A 19785-nucleotide genomic window follows, 5' to 3' on the forward strand; every position below is an offset into this window, starting at 1 on the left:
CACCGGATGTCAGCGATGACGTATTTCCGCCGACAATGAGCACGGCTGATAGCGGACGGCTAGCAGCCACGGGAAAGTCGAAAAATGAGGCTAATAAAGCTACCGCATTAAACTTCAAGTTTACACCTGTGCAGGCAGAAAACTGAGGTATTAGGCAAAAAAATTGGCGCAGCTTGCACTGAAACCGGCGGCAATCGGAACTTGGCGGCTATCGCGCGAGATGATCTGTGCTTCCTACTTCAGGCACGAAAGAACGTGAACCGGTGACAAGAAGGGCATGCGAGAGATAACACCACAAACGCTGGTGAGAGTGCTCTCGAAGGTCAAGTGGCCTAGGTACGCGTGATGGAGTCAAAGTTAGGCGAGGCCTGTCTCCGCCTACGTGGCAAGGCAGAAGGCCGTGCATCTTGCGCAGGAGTTTTTTCTTGGCATTTTTTTGTGAACGCCAAGGGAACAAGCTCAAGTTGAAACAGCTCTGCGGTTAAAAAGCTGGTTAGTGGTGTAAGGGCAGGTGGTTTATTACGCTATCGGCTGAACCCAATGCCATAACAATTCCATTACTTAAAAAGCTGCTTAGTAATTCCTGTAGGTTCCATGAAAGCACGGGCATGGCGTAATTTGTGTGTGGCTACGGAACATGCCAATTTTCCGGCTTTCGGGTGGTATAGCTGAAAATACTTGTTTTCAGGTTTGCTAGGCTAAAAATAAAACCTTGGTCGTGTTTAATTATTTGAGGCAAATGAACCAGAGGCAGCTCGTAAAGTGTTGCTGCACTTGGAGTACACCAAGATCGCTGAATACTTGCGCAAAGTACCTTCGGCAGCTGGAAAATCTTTCCTACCGTTTTGGAGCTGGAACCATCACTACTTGAAGGTGGTTCATTGATGATAAGGGCAAATGCTTGCGGTCTTTTCTGCGGACGAGTTAAAGGTTGATTAGGAAGCCGGAAACGGAGCAAAAAATATCTCCGCTTGTTGATTTGACCCACCCGCGTGCTCAATCAGCTAAAACATTTGATGCAAACAATCATCATTTACTCATAATAATCCAAATAATCGTTTACTGTCTATAAAAATCCTTCAGCGCGCTATGCACACGCAGGAAATATACTCACGCTTGGGACAGGCCCTTAAAAGTGTTCATCCGACGGGCGGGCAATCGCATTGTTTACGTTTTGATAAACAGCCGCCTTTACATCCAATGCACGCGCACATAGCGCTACCTTGTACCAACCGACGTTTACATGGAGCACTCGGCTCACGCGCACTAGGCGAAGGTCCCTGTGAAGCCCCATAGAGAGGGCTGACAATACATTTTGGTTGGCATGCAAAACATGATTTGATTGATTGGAGGTTTTAACGCGCCGACGCAACGCAGGCGATGAGGCGCGCCGTAGTGGCGGGCTCCGGATTAATTTTCACCGCCTGGGGATCTTTAACGTGCGCCGAAATCTCGAACACACGGGCGTTTTTTGCTTTTCGCCTCCATGCGAAAAGCGGCCGCCACGGCCGGGAATCGAACCCGCGACCTTGTGCTCAGCGGCGCAACGCCTCAGCCACTGAGCCACCGCGGCGGGTGGCATGGAAAACATGAACACGCCGTCAGAGACCTGTCATTGTGCAATGCACGTTTGATGGGTCCCCCTTCATTTTCTTCGTATAAGCCACCTACTTATTCTAAAAGGGGTTCATGCGTCCTTGCTAGTTGGCGTAATTATTGCTTGCTTTTGATATACTTGTAAGACCCCTTCTAGAACATGCAGCTATTTTTAAGGACGTCACACTAAAAAGGACAAAAATAAACTCGAGCGAATTCAGCGACTTGCGGTACGTTTATTTTGCAACCGTTACCGCCGTCATGACGCCGCAAGAAATTTAATGGAAATAAACAATATAATGACACTGCGAGCTCACCGAAAACAGGTAGATTTAAGTTTCTCTAGCAACACTGGAACCTCGAATCTCTAATTGACCCTTCATTGAACTTGCAGCCTCTTTCAGCCCGGCCAACCAATATATCCCGATCTTAAATTACCCCGATTTTTGCTCGCACAAACACCTTCCCTCTTTTTTTCTCTGGTACTATAAGTGACTGGAATGCGTTGCCTTCCGAAATGTTTGTGAAGAAATGTACATTCCTTTACTGAACGGTTACCAGATTGACGCGTTTATTAGATTTGTGCAATGATACCTCACCCCGACCCCACATTTTTCTTTTTTCTTTCTTTTTCTATGACCTATTCAATCACACTTGCATCTTTTGGTGTTCTTCTTTCTGTCACCTTTTCCTTTTCGGGCAATGCACTTCTGTATACTTATTTTTGATGTCCATTTATACCATCACTGTAACAATTCTTGTACACCCCCACTCCTGCTTGGGCCACCTATGGCGTGCAGTATTGAATAAATAAATAAATAAATAAATAAATAAATAAATAAATAAATAAATAAATAAATAAATAAATAAATAAATAAATAAATAAATAAATAAATAAATAAATAAATAAATAAATAAATAAATAAATAAATAAATAAATAAATAAATAAATAAATAAATAAATAAATAAATAAATAAATAAATAATTCGTTAACGTTCCCTTTCGCGCGTTGTCGGCGTTCGTAAAAGCTAAATAAACAGTCCTTGGATCCCGGGTTCGTAAAGCGTTTTCATAGCGCGTGGGGTTGCATAGCATGCGCCTTGACTCGGCTGTGGATAAAGGTAATCGTCCGCACCAGTACGCAGCAGATGAAGTACGTTTGCATAAGGACGTATGATTGTGCGGTGACAGTTGAAGCATCAAAATCCGCCATTTTCGCCAACTCTCCTCATGCATGTCTGCAGGACCAATCAGCGCCGCAACGTGTAGGAAACAGATCGGAGCCATTCGAAAGAGTAAAACGAAACTGAATTTCAGTTTGTTTCAGACGGCGAGTGAAGGAATCCCTTGAAAACCCGGCGCGGATGCGACGCGGCGTTCTTTCGGACGTCAATACTTCAGCATTAACAATCCTTAAAAGTGGTTGGGTGTCCTCGGACTTTAACGCCGACACATTTCACATGCCAGCGGGGCCCGATGGCTCGCCCGCATCGTGCTTTTTTATGACCACGCCAACTAAAGATGCAGGGGGGGTGGGGGGGGGGGGGGGGGGTGGGGCTGTTAAACTTACGTGAGTTCACGCCTCGCATGATGCTCTAAGATTGCTGACGTTAGCGGATCCCACCAACTGCGCTGGTGTCTCAGCCGCATACGAACGCCTTCTGGGCAGCTTGTGCGCCGAGCTTATGGGGAAAACATTTCCAGCCGCACCGAGACTTCTACACCGGCCGACATTGAGGGCTTTCCTGTGATGTTGGCTTTGTCGCAAACCCTTTTCTGCCTGGACGATTTATTCACTACTGAAAACCCTACAACAAACTAGAAAGTGAACAGGAGCTGTAAAATAATGCTGACCTTTCCGATACTTTCTGCGCTTACGAGTGACACCGACTATCTTGGATTGCGCAGGAAGGCCACTGAGCCCATGGCCATTGCTTTGCACTTTCGGTCTGGCAACGAACTACAGCACCGTGTTTCCAGTTGACGGTCTCTGCGACTTCTTCTTCTTCGACTCCGCCTACCGCGGAGGCGCCAACAAACTGAGCAACCTGGACAGCTTCCAAGAAAACCTGATAACATTTTTGTCTTTGGTGACGCTGTACAAGATAACAGAGTTTGGCGTGGCCTTCAGTTCTGAGTAAGTTTACGTAGAAAAGCGAAACAAAGGCGCTCATTCAATTCTCCACGAGGCTACAGCACGTTTTCGATTAGCTTAGTGCACTTATCTTGTCAAACACTTTCGTTGACACACTGGAGAAATTGTGGCAACTTAGAAGCGTGTTTTACTGCGAATCAGTATACGCCAAACCCGCAGTTTTTGTTCCGGTGAAGCCGCTTTACTTGGCGCCCCTCCAGCGTTCCTTTTCGCCACCGCGGACCCCTCTTTCACAATGGTTATTTTCCGGTGTCTTTCACGGTTAAGCACGCGCGCATAAGCCTTGGCCTGTTTACACGTGCACGCGCAGGGAGTGGAGGGGCGAAGGAGGGGAAGGGGGGTGCACGCGAAGCTAAAGGTTTCATGCCCTTACTGGCCCAGTTTACATGAATGCGACAAGTGGCGCATTGCATTGCGTCACATCAACTTTCCAGCGCATCGCATCTGTGTAAACGGCGCTAATACGCTAGAAGAGCGCGTCAGAATAATGCGCTAGACAGGGGTGGGTTTAGACGCGTAAGTCGACTTTTGAAGTGCAAGTGCAAGCGAGCGCATTGCATTAGGAATAATTTCTACAACCACAGTAAGGCATTCGAATGCACCTTTGCATTTAAAAACATCTTAATCGGGTGTGAGACGGCAAACCACGCGACTCGAGGAAAAAAAATGAACGACGCTCACACTAACGCGAAAGACTTGAAGGTAGCGAAGTTTGACGCAACATTAGCGTGTTTACTATTTTCGCCTCACGGCGTTCTATAAGGGTCTATAAGCGACCTATAGGCGTTCTATAAGCGACCACAGCTAGATGTTCGTCCTACTAATCCGCACACAGCTCTGCGCGCACGTTGCCTACCTTTGTTGCCTTTGTCGCGTACACTTTTGGCTGCGGCGGCGGCTTCTCGCCTTTCTCCGCGAGGTGGCGGCACGGGTCCCGCGGGCACCTCCGTTCCCTGCTCGCCCATCGCCTCCTGTATTAGGCGATGGCTCGCCTCTTCCTCCCGCCATCGGGCGCTGCTCCAGTCTGGGCGCTTGCGGAAGTGGGTGTGGCTTGACCTCTAGCTTTCAAGGTCAAAACTGGTGACCCGCGAAGTCTGCCCGAGGTAGCGTACTCTAGTTTTCCCTACAAAAAATTGGCCGCATATCTGCTCCTTTCGTTGCAAATGGGGACAAAAGACGATGGTCTTTGTCGACATTTGCCAAGTAAAAGTCTCCGTTCGCTTTCCCGCTCATCTCTCATGCTCTTGCTCTACCGCCGCGCTCTTCTCAATGTAAACATGGTAAAGTTTTGCTCAAGTCAATTTAAATTTACGGCGTTCCACTGCTCCAATCCGGGTGCCTCAATGCCAGCGCTGCCATACGGCGGAGACGCGTGTGAATCGAGGCGCCCTACTTCAACGCTTATAGAACTGCGCTGCCCTAGTCTACGCGTGTTCCAAGCAGGACGTGGAACCTATCTAGTGGAACATTTCGTAACTGTTGCCGTTTGATTTCTCAAACTTCGTCTGGAAGCTATCGTGGCCCGGGCGACACCAGGCGACACTGTTTAGCTTTTTTTTTTTTTGCAGTGGATTTAAAATCTCATTTTTAAGAAATCAAGCAGCTATAATTAAAACAAAACACGGCAAATATCCCTTGTGTAATAATTTTCTGCCTTATATTTGCGTAATTTCTCCTCCTTGTTCATCAAAGTTGGCAAGTTTGAACATATAAACCGGGCTTAGACGTTTAGATTTGGCTGTTAGTATATAACTATTGAGCAGACTTCGTTTTACTTTGGCCGGGTGGCTGAATCGAGTCACAGACAGACAAGCAGACATACAGACAGACCAAAATTTCTTCATGGTTTAAGTAGCCCAAGAAAGACTATCTCTCTAAAAAAATTCAGGCCAATCCAACACGTGAATGTGGTTGAAAAGGAAAGCTGTAAACGGCACCTCCAACGATTACCCGTGCGCCATCCCTTAAATTCCTTCACGTCGCTCTACAAATAGTGAAACCAGAGAGAAGTGAAACGCACTTAACCACACCCGTTGTTACTTCAAAGAGATATTCTTGGTAAGGGTTAAATCAATGCATCATGTATGAATGGTGGTTGGTTGAGTTGTATTAGTGTAGCACATCAGTGGAAACTCTTTTTCTTATAAAATTAAAGGAAGCTCAAACCCAGTGTTAGACGATCTCACTTTTCCGTCTCTGCCGCCGCGGGCGGAGGCGGCGAGATCGGCGGCCGAGACGGTGGAGGAGGACGAGAAGAACAAGAAGAAGAAGAAGAAGAAAGAGAAGGAGGAAGTACTTCTATTCCGATTGATCAGCAACCGCGACTGCGACACGGGAGAGTGGTTCTTTCTTCACTGGAGCTCATATGCCGTTCGCGCCGCCTGCGCTCTGTTCACCAACTGAAGCTGGGTAGGCAGACAGGGGCTGGACAGCCGCATCTCCCATTGCTCTTGTTGGGTAGTTGACCGAAAGAGAGGAGGGTACTCAGGGCTAAAGTCGCACACCGACGGAAAGAGAGGAGGGTACTCAGGGCTAAATTCGCACACCTCGTTTATGTAGGAGGGTGTTCCTACTTCTGAGAAAAATTTATTCAGCGTCGTAGCGATTCGGTTGCATTAAGTGAAGACATGTCGGGTTCGGGTGTGGGAAGGGCCAGATTGTATGAGCCGCAGGGTAGTTTGTTGCTCTCTGGAAAGGTCAGGGTAAGGCTAAGGCAGGGTCGTCACTGAAGGCGATAATGCTGTGTTATGTCCCTGAACGAGACAAGCGGGTGACTGTCATCGTTTCAGCTCCATAGCACGGGGAAAGGGGGGGGGGCAAAAGCGCAGGCTTGTTGTTCGGCGTATTCAGTACCCTCCATTGAAGCGTGAGCCGGTGCTGAGCTGAATGGAACCGTTTGGAGAGTGTTTTATAGCACAAGAAATGGAGGTGGGGCAACAATACCGACTGGTTTTTCCGGCAGGCTTGTTGGGTAGCGGTGACTACCTTCCCAACCTCTGGTTTAGTGAGAGACAAGGCAATGGCTGCCTCTTCTGCTGCCGTCAGGTCTTGGGTCTTAAGTGAGGCGCACGCAAGGAGGTTGGTTCTGGAGGTAGACACGATGATGGCGTACTGCTGCTGTCGTTGTTGGGAGGCGTCTGTGTAGACAACTTGATGATCACCACCGAGGATGGGGTCCAGCGCTTGAGCCCGTTCTTGTCGGCGACCCCGTCTTGTGAGGGGTTCAAATTTTAAGCAAAGGAGATACATTAGTTCTTGTCGCCAAGAGTCCGGGAGTACATCAAGCGGAGTTAAATTCTGTGCTGGTCATCAAGGAGTATTTGAATGTGTTCCTTGAAGTGTCGCTTGGTGTGAGGGCGGACGACAAGGAGCGGTGATTTTTTACGTGACCACTGGAGGCCACAGGCTTTAGCACATTGACGTACTAGAAGTGAGATGCCATGCGCTGATGTGAGCGTCCTTTTATTTTTGTAATTTCTAGAGCACCCGCAAGGCACGCGCAGGGCCGTTAGACGTGCCGTGGTGGAGCGCACAGCGGCACGAGAGGTCGCGTGACTCTATCACGTTGCTTTCAGCGAAAATGCAGGGGGTAAACCCGTACATGCGCTTCGTGAGTGCACCACCTGCCTTCTCTGTCTCCGCGTGGGCTCGTAGCTAAATCGGTGAGACAACGGGCTCTCGATTTGGTACTCTAGTAGTTCCAGGTTTGATTCCTGGCGGCACCAGTAAATTTTTTTATTTGTTCGCGGGATTTTTGTGTTGACACCAACGGTCGCGAAAGAACGCGTGGTGGGTAGAGGTAAAAAGCTTCGCTTTAAAACGCGAGCCAGTCGCGCCGGAAGCACCGAAAGCGCCAGAAACGCTGCTGAGCCTGCGATGTGCACCACCGGAAGGTGCCACCATTGCACCTGGGGTAATGCGCTACGTTTAAACGCTAGCGCATCGCATTATTCATGATGCGCTAGGAAATGCGACGCGCAACTGTCGCCTTCGGTCGCATTCACGTAAAGAACTAAGCTGGCGGGCGCGCTGAGCACGTGGACTTCAAAAAAGCGAATGCGCCCTGCCTGGTGTTTGCGCTGGTAGAGCGTACTGCACTCCGGGTTACACAAGCTGCGTTCCAATTCGCGGACAGCTTGGTAGGCAGCTTAACAAGCAGTCAAACTATACGTCTAAAGCAGCGGTAAAGAGACGACAACCTCGTAGCAACGCAGACGACAACCTCGTAGCAGACATGCTGAGACACGCGAGCAACAGGTTTCGTGAATAATATTACTGTTATTATTACAAACATTACGTGATATAAAAAAACATCGTTACTACTAGTAACTTATACTAAATATTTCACTAAAAGAACAAGTTAGTTTGTAACAACATAAATACGCGAAAAGGTGGCGCTGGCATCGCTTTTCAGTTTAGGTAGGAAGGTAGCCTGCATCGTTACTGACTTCGATTCTGTCTCTTCGAAGCAGTCTCCGTTGACTTTTTTGTTGGAATTGGAACGGGGCTTAACATGGCGGACTGTCCGCGAAGATGGTAACGAAGCCGTCTAAAGGGGTAATTGGAACGCAGCCACAGACACACAACCCAATCAGGACAACTCAATTCCCTGCCATGTGGTAGACGCCTACGACGCGGTAGGCAGACGAACAGTCCCATGTTTGTTCGCTGGAATAAAACTCGACCCAGTCAAAAAAGAGGACAAGAAAAATTTCTGTAGTTTGTCTTATTTTCGCGTGTCGTGCTGTAGTCTTGTATTATTTTCGGGTTCGTGATTCTGATGTTCTCTCGGATGTCGTATTCTTGTACTGATTTTGGTGTTCCGTCGAGCCTAATTCCTGTCTCGTCGTGATCCTGATGTTGCATCACATGTTGACATGGTTTGAATGTCATTGCTCATTGTGAAGGCTAGCGCAAATGGCAGTCCTGTTGTGACTACAGGAAGGTTTGTCGTTAAGCAAATTCACTTTGTCGTTACGACAGAAATGTGAGTCGTAAGAACAAAAAGCTTTGTCGTAACAACAGGATTTCTGTTGTCACGACAAAGTTTTTATCGTATGACATGAATTTTTGTGTTGTTTTGGCTGTATTCCTGTTGTGATTTTAGACGGGGGAGGGCGTCCAAGTTTCATTTAGCTAATGTCTAGAAAGCATGCTCAATCGCAGCTTACAAACAAACATGGTTTGCCTCGTGCACTCTGTCAGGTGTGTCCAGCTTCGCAGGTCATCCATCTTCACAGAATGGGAAGCGCGCTAATTTTATTCAAAAAATCGCAACCAAATGTTCCTCCCAAAAACCGTATATACGGGAAGCGTGAGAGAACTGATACAGGGGAAACCTGTGCAGAAGCGTAATTTCCTGAAGCTGTTCCAAGCGTTTCAAAGCGAAGCTTTATACCTCTAGGCCAAACTGTTCCTGTGTAATCAGAAACCTCGCCTTTCGCAACCCGGTAGGTGAAATATTCACGTTGGAGAGGACGTCTAGGCGAAAGTGGTCCTGTGTAATCGGAAACCTCGCCTTTCGCAAGCCGGTAGGTGAGAAAGTCACGTTGGAGAGTACGTCTAGGCGAATGTATTCCTCTGTAATCGGAAACCTCGCCTTTCTCAAACCCGTAGGTGAAAAATCACGTTGGAGAGGACGTCTACGTGAAAGTGGTCCTGTGTAATTGGAAACCTCGCCTTTCGCTACCCGGTAGTTGAAAAAAATTCCCGCGCCTTCCCGCGAGGGGAGCATGAGTAAATGCAGAGCATTGGGGCCTCAGTACTGATTGAAGGCAGTGTTGCTTCCATCGCTTCTTCCGTGATGCTGGAGTAGCAGACACGAGTAAACGTGGGCACGAGCGTCAACCAAGGAAGGAAGGAGCAACGCAGTGACTGAAACACGAGCGACCGCTAGCCGCTATATTTGCAGCGCGCGCAGTAGAGGGAGAGCAGTACGGGGGGGGAGAGCGCGCATGCGCAAGCAGCGCGCTCCCTTCCACGACCCACCGCGCTGCTATCACGCACCTGTTAGGCCGAGACCACGAAGGAGCGAACGGGCTGACTACGACGCATGCGCGCGTCAGCTGCTGTTGAGAGAGAGGAGGGAAGGAGAGGCGCACCTGCTGCGGACGCGAAACTGTTGACACCGTCCGACGCAGGAACAGGCGAGGCTAAGAAATGCTCTGCATTTAAAAATCATGTTGGAAAGGACTTAAAAGTAAATGGAGATAGTGTGGCTCTGTGATCTCCCTCTCAGAAGGGCAGGCATGCAGCGATCTTCTGCGTGAAGCAGAGATCAAGCGATAACTGCAGGAAGGGACAGCGGCGCGGCTGGCGGAGCAGCGTCAACGCCGCAATGGCAAGCGCACGCTGCACGGTACGTCGAAAACGGTAGGCAACAGGTCGTGTACATACTTCCAAGGAATAGGCAGCTTGCGTATCCGCAGTGATTCTAGCCTGCACGGAAATGAAGAAAAACATGGCACACATGCAGCGCGTAATGAAAAGGACTTCGATGAACAATAGGGGCTCGCACCTCAGTAAACACCAGCTCCACGTCACAGCTTTGTTAACTATTTCTTGACATCAGTATGAACCAACTAGCTGGCCTTCACACTCTAGTATGGTTTATTTGTTAGCCATTCGATTTGATTTTATTCGATTCTTTCACGAAAAAACAACACGTTCACGCATAGGGAGCCGGGAAAAAAGCCGTAAAACAGCTCGACTAAGTCCACCCACCCGGCGTGACAGGCGGCAAGGGGCATTGGCAAATATTAACGAAAATCAGCACAAACAAAAAAACGCAACGTATATGCAATATAAGCATTGACTATAAACTACTCAACATACATACTAAAAAGGGTCTGGAAAAATGGGAACTTACAAATACAGTAGCGAGAAAGAGGAAAATATTTATCCGTATAACATCATGTTTGGAGCATATGATGCTGTGTGTATGGCTAAAAAATGCTAGAAATTTCTTGAAAATTATTTAGTAAGGACATCAATCTGTATCGCAACATTTGTTCTGCGTAATTTGTTGGGCATTTTTCACTTTCCAGGTTTCAGGATTGCGAGTAGAATATATCAAAGAAAGCATTTCTAGACCAGCAAGAGGAGTATAATCCAACATGATTAAAGGAGTGTATGAACGCAGATTTTATACTTGACCTCTGCGCTTTGCCAGGTCTGTTCATCGAGTGGTGAAGTCCTAAGAGGGATTGCAGACGTAGGTAGGCACGGCCACATTTTAAAAGCTGAAATATTGCTAGGTGGGCTCGATGATGGAAGCCTTCTGCAACTATTGATGTGTCACGCTTTCGCCGCACACAAAAATGCTTGCAAAAGAATTGCGAGGGGCTTCCAAATTTTTCCCAAAGGCCTCTTATATTACCCCTAGTAAAACATTTACAACAATGCAGCTGATAAATTGGCGAAGCCGACCTCAAAGAAACGCGGCGTGTATTTCTGCGTAGGTATTCCAGGTGTCATTGAAGCTATTTGACAAAATGCGCTGGTTGTTTGACCTTGATGTATGTTGCTCCTACATTGCGCCCGAAAATGTATTCCCAGGTATGTTGACGAGGTTGAACGAGATCTGACCCGAAGAGACACTGTCTTGATATCACACTTCTGGCAAAAAGGTGTGTACCACTTCGGGATGATTGACATCCCAGTCGTCGACAGAGACGCAAGTGTTCTCCCACCGTCGTTCAATGCTCTCAAGGTGTGTGTAAGGTCCACTTATGAGATTAGCGGCCAGGTGCCTGTGCTGCGCGTGAGAACGCGTCGCTCTGTCTGGCGACGTAGCACTGCCGACACTGCGCTGCAACCACCGCTAATTCGTCGCGGCGTGCGCGGGAGACGGATTGTCTGGCCCTCCGCATTCCTAAAGGGTAATCCCCCATTGAGAAGGCAGACTGCGGCGCCGGATTCCAGGAACGCCTGCCGGACCCGCTGGGATTACCGGCGTGTCTCTATTGTTGTCGCGTCCTGGTCAGCATGACGCACTGTCGCCGCCTTTCGTTTTCACCCCGCGGTGTCACCCGAACTTGCTCGTCTACGAGCGTGCCGTTGACCTGAGATAGCGGCGCCTCATTGGATATTCCGTGACGTGCTGAGTGACAGCTGTCTACGTGAATTCGGGCACTCCCATACGCGTGTACGAACGCTACAGGGGCGTTCCCGAGAGAGGGCGATCTCGAGGTTTTAAAAGGCCGAACTTGGCCGTTGGAGAGGGTTCTCGTCTGAGCGCTGAGCTGGCAGTTCCCGGCGAGACAAGGAGTCTCGACCGTTAACGCTAGGTTGGGATTTAGGAGCCCCCTAGTCGAAGTTAAGATCGCGTCGGAGGTTCAGGGTGCAGCGCCGCACCGGGCAACTAGACGGATCTTGCAGCGAGACAGAGTCTCGGCCGTCGTTTCTCGAGCGGTTTGTGTACGCTCCGAGAATAGGAAGAGTTAGACGAAGTTGAGGAGCTCGAGTGATTTGTGCGCACTCGGAGCTAGCTTCTAGCTGAAGTTTGAAGTTTTTCTTTTCATTTCTCATGTACCCAGTTTTCATACTGTAAATAGCTGTACATAAACTCCCGTTTTACTTAATCGACTTCAACGCCTCGAGTTCGTCAATTCGACCGCCATCTCCAAGAACTTCAACACCATCACCCAGCCAGCCTCCTGCCAAATCAACCGGAGCCCGGGCGATTGGGTTCCTGATCGACACCGGACTTCGGGGAAACGATCTTCACTGGCGCAGTCGGCAGGATTTGGCAGAAGAAATCACCCGGCCACAACCAGGGGCAGCAAGCGGACGCAAGCCCGCCTTCATCGGCAGCAGCCGAGCTCCGCGCGGAGTGGAGCGGCAGAGCCAAGCCAGCGCACGGAGCCAGCGGCGCGGCAGCCGACCACCGAATGTGCGGGTGAGTGGGATTTCTTGCGCTTCGTTGTGGCGGTGTAGGCTGAGTCTGGGGTTGCATGGTAGTCACGCGGAGCATGCAGACGAACATGGCGGAAGGAGACGGAAATCGTCAAACACATGAGGCGCCACCTCAAGGGGGAACGGCGGCAGGAGGGGTGGTCCAAGTGGAGTCTGAAACAATAATCCTTAAACGAATGGAGTTGGAGTTTCAGGAAAGAGCGCGAGAGGCGGCGGAGCGAGAGAGAAGAGAGGCGCGAGAATCGGAAGAACGCATGCAAAAACTGAAGCTCGAATCCGATGAGCGGCTGCGAAGGTTGGAGCTGGAGACGAGGGCTGGCACGCAAACTCCTACGGGCTCGGTCTCAGACGAGGGTAGACGGCCGGGCTTAGACCCGGTCACTCAGTGCGCAAAGGTCCTGAAAGGGCTTAAGCTGCCGTGCGATGCGGACATTCCGTTGTGGTTCGACGAAGTTGAAAGGTTGTTCGTGACGTACGGGGTGCCGGAGTCGAGTCGGGTCCATTTAGTGGTACCGGCGTTGTCGGAACGGGTGAGGTACATGTTACGTGGACTCGGGGACAGTGAGTGCAATGACTACGAAGCGGTAAAAAAGGCCGTGCTGCAGGAGCTTAGGCTAAGCCCCGCAGAATACCTAGACCGATTTGCAAAGGCAGCGAAACGTAACGACGAAACCTGGTCGCAATTTGCCTCCCGCGTCGGCACCCAGTTTGACTACTACCTGAAATCGAGGAAGGTTGAAACAAAAGAGGAGGTAGTGGCCCTCATGGTGGCCGATAGAATGAAGAACAGTTTGAGCGCTGAGGGACTGGAGTACGTTCGCCTGCGCGAAGCAGAGACGTGGCTGAAGCCGCCAGAGATAGCTAACGTGCTGCAAACCTTCGAGCAGGCCAAGGGGAGAGGCTCCGCTGTTGGGCGCAGGGATCAAGTGCCCCCGCGCAATACCAACAGTGGCAAGCGAATGTGGATTTGTAGCGTCTGTAAGGGAGAGGGCCAACACTACCGGCTGTGCCCGAAAATTGCTGAGAAGCCAGGAAACCCAGGGCGAAGCGCGCACGTGCAGAGGGTGATAGTAGAGGACGCAAGTGCAGTGCAGGCTCAGGATGCCGGCTTCACGAGCGGGGGGCAGCGAATTCTCGTGGCCGAGGTAAATGCGCTCGGAAGCATTGATGAGCTGAGAAAGTCTAGACTACAGCACGTGGAACTCGACTGTGCAGGCAAGACAGTTACCGCGACGATCGACACGGGAAGCGAAGTTACGGTGGTACGAGAAAGTCTAGTCCCGCAGGACGCTATGCAGCCATCGGGCACCATCAGGCTAGTTCCAGCATTTGGCGAGTCGGTTAGCGCGAGAGTGGTCGGCCTGCCTGTGAGTTTGAGGCAGGCCGTGTCGGTGGTCGGGAGCCCCAAGGTGCAGCTAATCTGTGCTGTCACCAACAATCTCGCCGAGGGACTAGACTGTTTGCTTTCGAGAGAGGATTGGGAGCTGCTGACGAAATGTCACCCCAACCGGGAGGCGAACAGCACGGCTGAAACTTTCGCCTCCTCAAAAGGGGACTGCGAGGTCGGCACCGGGGCGATCTCGGAACCGGCGGCTGCCGTGTGTGAGATTACGGGAGAGACGGCACCCGAAGCTCCGGCCGAGGAGATTGATGAGGCAGGCGAAGTTGAGGGCCCACGGGCAAGGCTACTGGCGTCTCAGCTGACTGATGACAGCCTAAAGAAAGCTTGGGCCGACGCGAAAAGAGGGAAAGCGGGCATGTTTGTCTCTGACGGGTTGCTGTTTCATAGGGACACTATAGCCGGCGCGAAGGTAACGCAACTTGTGCTGCCCTCAGAGAGACGCGCGGAGGTACTTTTGCTGGCCCACGAGTCACTATGGGGAGGCCATTTAGGCCCCAAAAAGACGAAGGCTAGGATAAAATATAGCTTTTTCTGGCCCGGCCTAGAGGCAGACGTATCCCATCACTGCCAAACATGTCATGGCTGCCAAATCCGGGCAGATAGACGGCTCAGCGACCGGGTCCCTATTGTTCCCCTAACAAGGCCCGACCACCCATTCCAGGTAGTAAACGTGGACATCATCGGTCCCCTGGACGTACCGTCGGGTCGGGGCCACAAGTATGCGCTTTGTCTGGTTGACCTCTGCACACGCTGGCCCGAAGTCGTGTGCTTGCGGTCACTTACGGCGAAAGCAACGTGCGAGGCTCTCCTGACAATATTCAGCAGGACTGGCATCCCTGAGTTAATATGCTCTGACCAGGGTACTAACTTCACGTCCCAACTGACACAAAGCTTCTTGGAAAGGTTGGGCTGCGCGCCACGCTTCTCGACACCGGAACACCCGGAGAGCAATGGCACGGTGGAGCGTTGGAATAGGGTACTTAAGAACATGCTGTTCCACGTCATCGAGAAGGATCCAAGGAACTGGGATAGACTAGTACCGTTCGTGTTGTGGGCCTACCGAGAGGTCCCGCACGACACAACCGGAGTCGCCCCGTTTCGCATGCTATATGGCAGGAACCCCACAGGACCGCTTGCGATCCTCCAACACAGTTGGACAGGGGAACTGCCCGTACCGGGCACATTAAAAGAGGAGCCAGTGAAATACCTACGGCAGCTGCGCGAGCAGCTAGAAGTAGCGGCGGAAGTGGCGGGGCTCACGGCGAGCGCGCGCCAGGGCAGCTACGCGCAGGCGTACAATAGGACCGCGCGTAACAAAACGTTCAGCGTGGGCGAACAGGTCCTTTTGTTCGACACGGAGGGTAAACGTAAGACGGCCCCGAGATGGTTGGGCCCATTCACGGTTGTTGCACAGGAGAGGCAGCATTCATACCGTCTCGACATGGGGGAAAAGAGAACTTCGGTGGTGCACGCGAACCGCCTGCGGCCTTACTACTGTCGCGTCAGTCACGTGGGGGTAGTGTTCGATGAAGATAGCGAGTTTGGGGACGTAGAGTGCGCCCCGCGCTTTATGCCGCCGTGTCGAAGTGCCCTCCCCTTACCGATCGAGAAGTTGTCACACTTAAGCGAGCGAGAGGGCTCCGAAATTGCAAGCGTATTTGCAAAACACGCCGACCTGTTCGATGGAACGCCAGGACTCGCCGCGGTGGGGCAACACCGAATCGAGCTGCAGGGAAGTTATGAGCCAAAGAGGGCTTTTCCTTACCGTGTTCCGGAGCTGCTCAGGAAAGAAGTCACCCACCAGGTAGACGAACTGTTAGAATTGGGCCTCGTTTACCCAGTGGAAAGTGAGCATGCTCACCCGGTCGTTTGCGTCGGAAAGAAAGATGGGTCGTGGAGAATGTGTATTGACTACCGCAGGCTAAATGCCGTGACTCGCGCCGATGCATTTCCTATGACTCCACCGCAGGAGCTGATCCTGAAAGTGGGTCACTCGAGGTTTATCACAGTCATAGACTTGCGGAGGGGCTACTGGCAGGTGCCGGTAGCGCCGGAGAGCCAGCACCTAACCGCCTTCGTCACGCACGACGGGCAGTACGCGTGGCGCGTCATGCCGTTTGGTCTCAGAAATGCGGCAGCAACATTTCAGAGGATGATGAACACGTTGCTCGCCAAACACCGGTCCTACGCCACGGCCTATCTGGATGACATTGCCGTCTTCTCCTCTTCATGGCAGGAACACCTTAGGCACGTGGACACTATCCTCGGCTTGTTGACGGACGCAAGGTTAAAGGCGAGCGTTGAGAAGTGCCAGGTAGCTCAGGGCCACATTAAGTACCTCGGCCACGTAGTGGGCAGCGGAACGCACGGTCCTGATCCGGAAAAGCTGGCCGCAATCAGAGGTCTCGTACAACCAAAGACTAAGAAGGAGCTTCGAAGCCTCCTTGGCCTTTGCGGATATTACAGAGAGTACGTCAACAACTACGCGGAGGTAGCTGAGCCGCTAACGTCCCTGACAAAGCGGGGTGTACCGAACCCGATTCCTTGGAGTAGCAAGGCCGAGCGGGCGTTCGAGCAGCTAAAGGAGTCCCTTTGCTCAGCCGCGGCGCTAAACACCCCTGACCCGAACCAGCCTTATTGGCTGTTTACTGACGCGTCTGAGGTGGGAGCCGGGGCATGTCTGGCGCAGATGGGGAAAGAGGGCCGCGAGAAGCCCATCGCTTTTGCCAGCCATCGTTTCACTCCAACCCAAACCCGCTGGTCAACCATCGAGCGCGAGGCGTTTGCCATCATTTGGGCATTGAAAAAGTTTGATTATTGGGTTTTTGGGGCAGAAGTCAATGTCGTGTCTGACCATAATCCTCTGTCTTACCTGACGACCTGTACGCCTCATGGGGCTAAATTGTCAAGGTGGGCATTAGCCTTGCAACGCTACAACGTTGTGGTTTCTCACAGGAAGGGAGCCAACAACGCGAACGCGGACGCTCTGTCGCGCCTTCACAATGTTGCTTGGGGGGGCCACCATTGAATTGCCTCCCAGCCTTAACACCGCCACGACGGACGTGAACGTTCCCGTTCACCCGTCCTTTTTCGTTGGTGGTGTGTGTGTGTGTGTGTGTGCCGCGGTTGTGCGCGACGAGATGCCTTGAGTGCTCGATCCGTGCACCGAATTAATTGATCGACCCGCGCACCGAACTGAACTTTCTGTGCACCGCAAGTGAGCGAAAACGCAGCTGAACATTCTTGAAGGAACGTTATCATGCTACGCCGTCACGGAGAACATTTGCGCGCGTGCGCATAGTGGCAATGCAACTTTCTTAACGTTTTATTTTTGTTGACTGCAAAGTTGCCCGTGTTCTTAACCAGTTCTTATTTCTTTTGTTCTTGTTGTCGAGTGCCGGAATTATTGTGCGTGTTTGCGGTTATAGCGTGCATCAGTGTTTTAGGTTGAGTTGTCTCGTTGTTCGTGGCGTTTACGCGCTCCGGGGACACGACCCAATTTCTTTTACCCGCACTTAGTGTTTTTAGCAATTTTCTGGTGTGTTTCCGGTTTGCTAGAGTATTCCGTCCTGTTGAACGGCTAGTGAATAGGTTGTGTTTGTAGATTAGGGGAGACAGAGTTCGGATCAGCTGAACTGCAGAAATAGCAGGGGGCTCATTTGTGGTTATACCCAGCTCCTTCCACGTGTTTTTTTTTATGCCGCTGTTATTGCGGAAGGAGAGATGAAACGAGTGGCCCTTTTAAATTCTTTTCGGATTGACTGAACCAAGAGGTCCAGTAACCCTCTTAAAGGGGGGAGTTGTAAGGTCCACTTATGAGATTAGCGGCCAGGTGCCTGTGCTGCGCGTGAGAACGCGTCGCTCTGTCTGGCGACGTAGCACTGCCGACACTGCGCTGCAACCACCGCTAATTCGTCGCGGCGTGCGCGGGAGACGGATTGTCTGGCCCTCCGCATTCCTAAAGGGTAATCCCCCATTGAGAAGGCAGACTGCGGCGCCGGATTCCAGGAACGCCTGCCGGACCCGCTGGGATTACCGGCGTGTCTCTATTGTTGTCGCGTCCTGGTCAGCATGACGCACTGTCGCCGCCTTTCGTTTTCACCCCGCGGTGTCACCCGAACTTGCTCGTCTACGAGCGTGCCGTTGACCTGAGATAGCGGCGCCTCATTGGATATTCCGTGACGTGCTGAGTGACAGCTGTCTACGTGAATTCGGGCACTCCCATACGCGTGTACGAACGCTACAGGGGCGTTCCCGAGAGAGGGCGATCTCGAGGTTTTAAAAGGCCGAACTTGGCCGTTGGAGAGGGTTCTCGTCTGAGCGCTGAGCTGGCAGTTCCCGGCGAGACAAGGAGTCTCGACCGTTAACGCTAGGTTGGGATTTAGGAGCCCCCTAGTCGAAGTTAAGATCGCGTCGGAGGTTCAGGGTGCAGCGCCGCACCGGGCAACTAGACGGATCTTGCAGCGAGACAGAGTCTCGGCCGTCGTTTCTCGAGCGGTTTGTGTACGCTCCGAGAATAGGAAGAGTTAGACGAAGTTGAGGAGCTCGAGTGATTTGTGCGCACTCGGAGCTAGCTTCTAGCTGAAGTTTGAAGTTTTTCTTTTCATTTCTCATGTACCCAGTTTTCATACTGTAAATAGCTGTACATAAACTCCCGTTTTACTTAATCGACTTCAACGCCTCGAGTTCGTCAATTCGACCGCCATCTCCAAGAACTTCAACACCATCACCCAGCCAGCCTCCTGCCAAATCAACCGGAGCCCGGGCGATTGGGTTCCTGATCGACACCGGACTTCGGGGAAACGATCTTCACTGTGTGTTTCAATTTATCTTGGCCTGTAAACATCGGAGCTACATTGGATCAATTGAATTTTGATGCACTAAGACTACGTGTACTTTCTATGTTTGGGAAAATCACCGAAAAATACCATGCATGCAGTGTGCCCTTTCGTTCACATTCACTGCCGTGCACATATGGCTATCCTTGAGAACGTTTGGTGTCCGTCACAAAACAGTGTAAAATGTGAGGAAGCACTCTATTTGTGACGCTATAACAAATACAGCGCGATTTCTCTAACCTTTCCTTAAACATAAAACCAGACAGCTTGTGAAAGTGAACGCACCAACTTGCAGCGCGCCGAGAGTTGCTCAACCATGCTGTGTATCACTTATATCAAAAGCGAGAGAGATGATAGGCTTTCCAGAAAGAGCAATGACACTGACATTCTATAGTGTCAAGGCTGTACAACACAGGTTCCTCATGCGCCGTCACCAGGGGCGGTGTTCTGGTGTTTTGTTCATTTTGTGTCCGTTTCAAAAGTGTCCGTTTTCAGCAAGCCCTGATTGGCTACAAGTAAACACCGGCATGTGGCGCCAGGCAAGCACGGCGGAGCAATGAGCCGCCAGAGTTATTTGAAACATCGAAGAGCTCTGTGAGCAGCTGCTTCTCGGAGCAGACGATTTGGAGCAGACGATTTTTCCTTGCCTTGTTGTTGGTTCGCTGGCGGAGCAATAAACACATCAAAGATAAATTGTAATAGGTCTAGTCGCTTGAAATGTATTTACAAGAGCTGTTGCGCAAAATTCAACCCAAAGCCCGCCTACAACCGAAAGTATGTCACAACAAAACGGACGCAAAACTGACGTTTTCAAAACGGGCAAACACGAGAATACCGCCCCAGGTGTCCAGAACATTAGGTGTCAGCATTGGTGAAT

At 51.0% G+C, this 19785-nt stretch overlaps 2 protein-coding genes across 2 annotated transcripts in view; both read left to right on the plus strand.

Moving 5' to 3' along the window:
• The window catches only part of LOC144139219 (uncharacterized), a 73232-nt gene that overhangs the window by 12320 nt on the left and 41127 nt on the right, over window positions 1-19785 (plus strand). Inside the window, exons 3-4 of the mRNA XM_077671639.1 lie at window positions 3506-3734; window positions 11310-11463. Coding sequence (XP_077527765.1) covers window positions 3506-3734; window positions 11310-11463 — 383 coding nt within the window. The remainder of the gene's footprint in view (window positions 1-3505; window positions 3735-11309; window positions 11464-19785) is intronic.
• Window positions 11515-18870, plus strand: LOC144138206 (uncharacterized). Its single transcript, XM_077670388.1, has one exon. It carries the CDS (start codon window positions 12707-12709, stop codon window positions 17096-17098), a length of 4392 nt encoding a protein of 1463 aa, XP_077526514.1. The 5' UTR covers window positions 11515-12706; the 3' UTR covers window positions 17099-18870.

This window comes from Haemaphysalis longicornis, unplaced genomic scaffold, assembly GCF_048455015.1.
Source record: "Haemaphysalis longicornis isolate Haplotype H1 unplaced genomic scaffold, Haemaphysalis longicornis Haplotype H1 scaffold_5, whole genome shotgun sequence".
In the NCBI taxonomy this organism is placed as follows: domain Eukaryota; kingdom Metazoa; phylum Arthropoda; class Arachnida; order Ixodida; family Ixodidae; genus Haemaphysalis; species Haemaphysalis longicornis.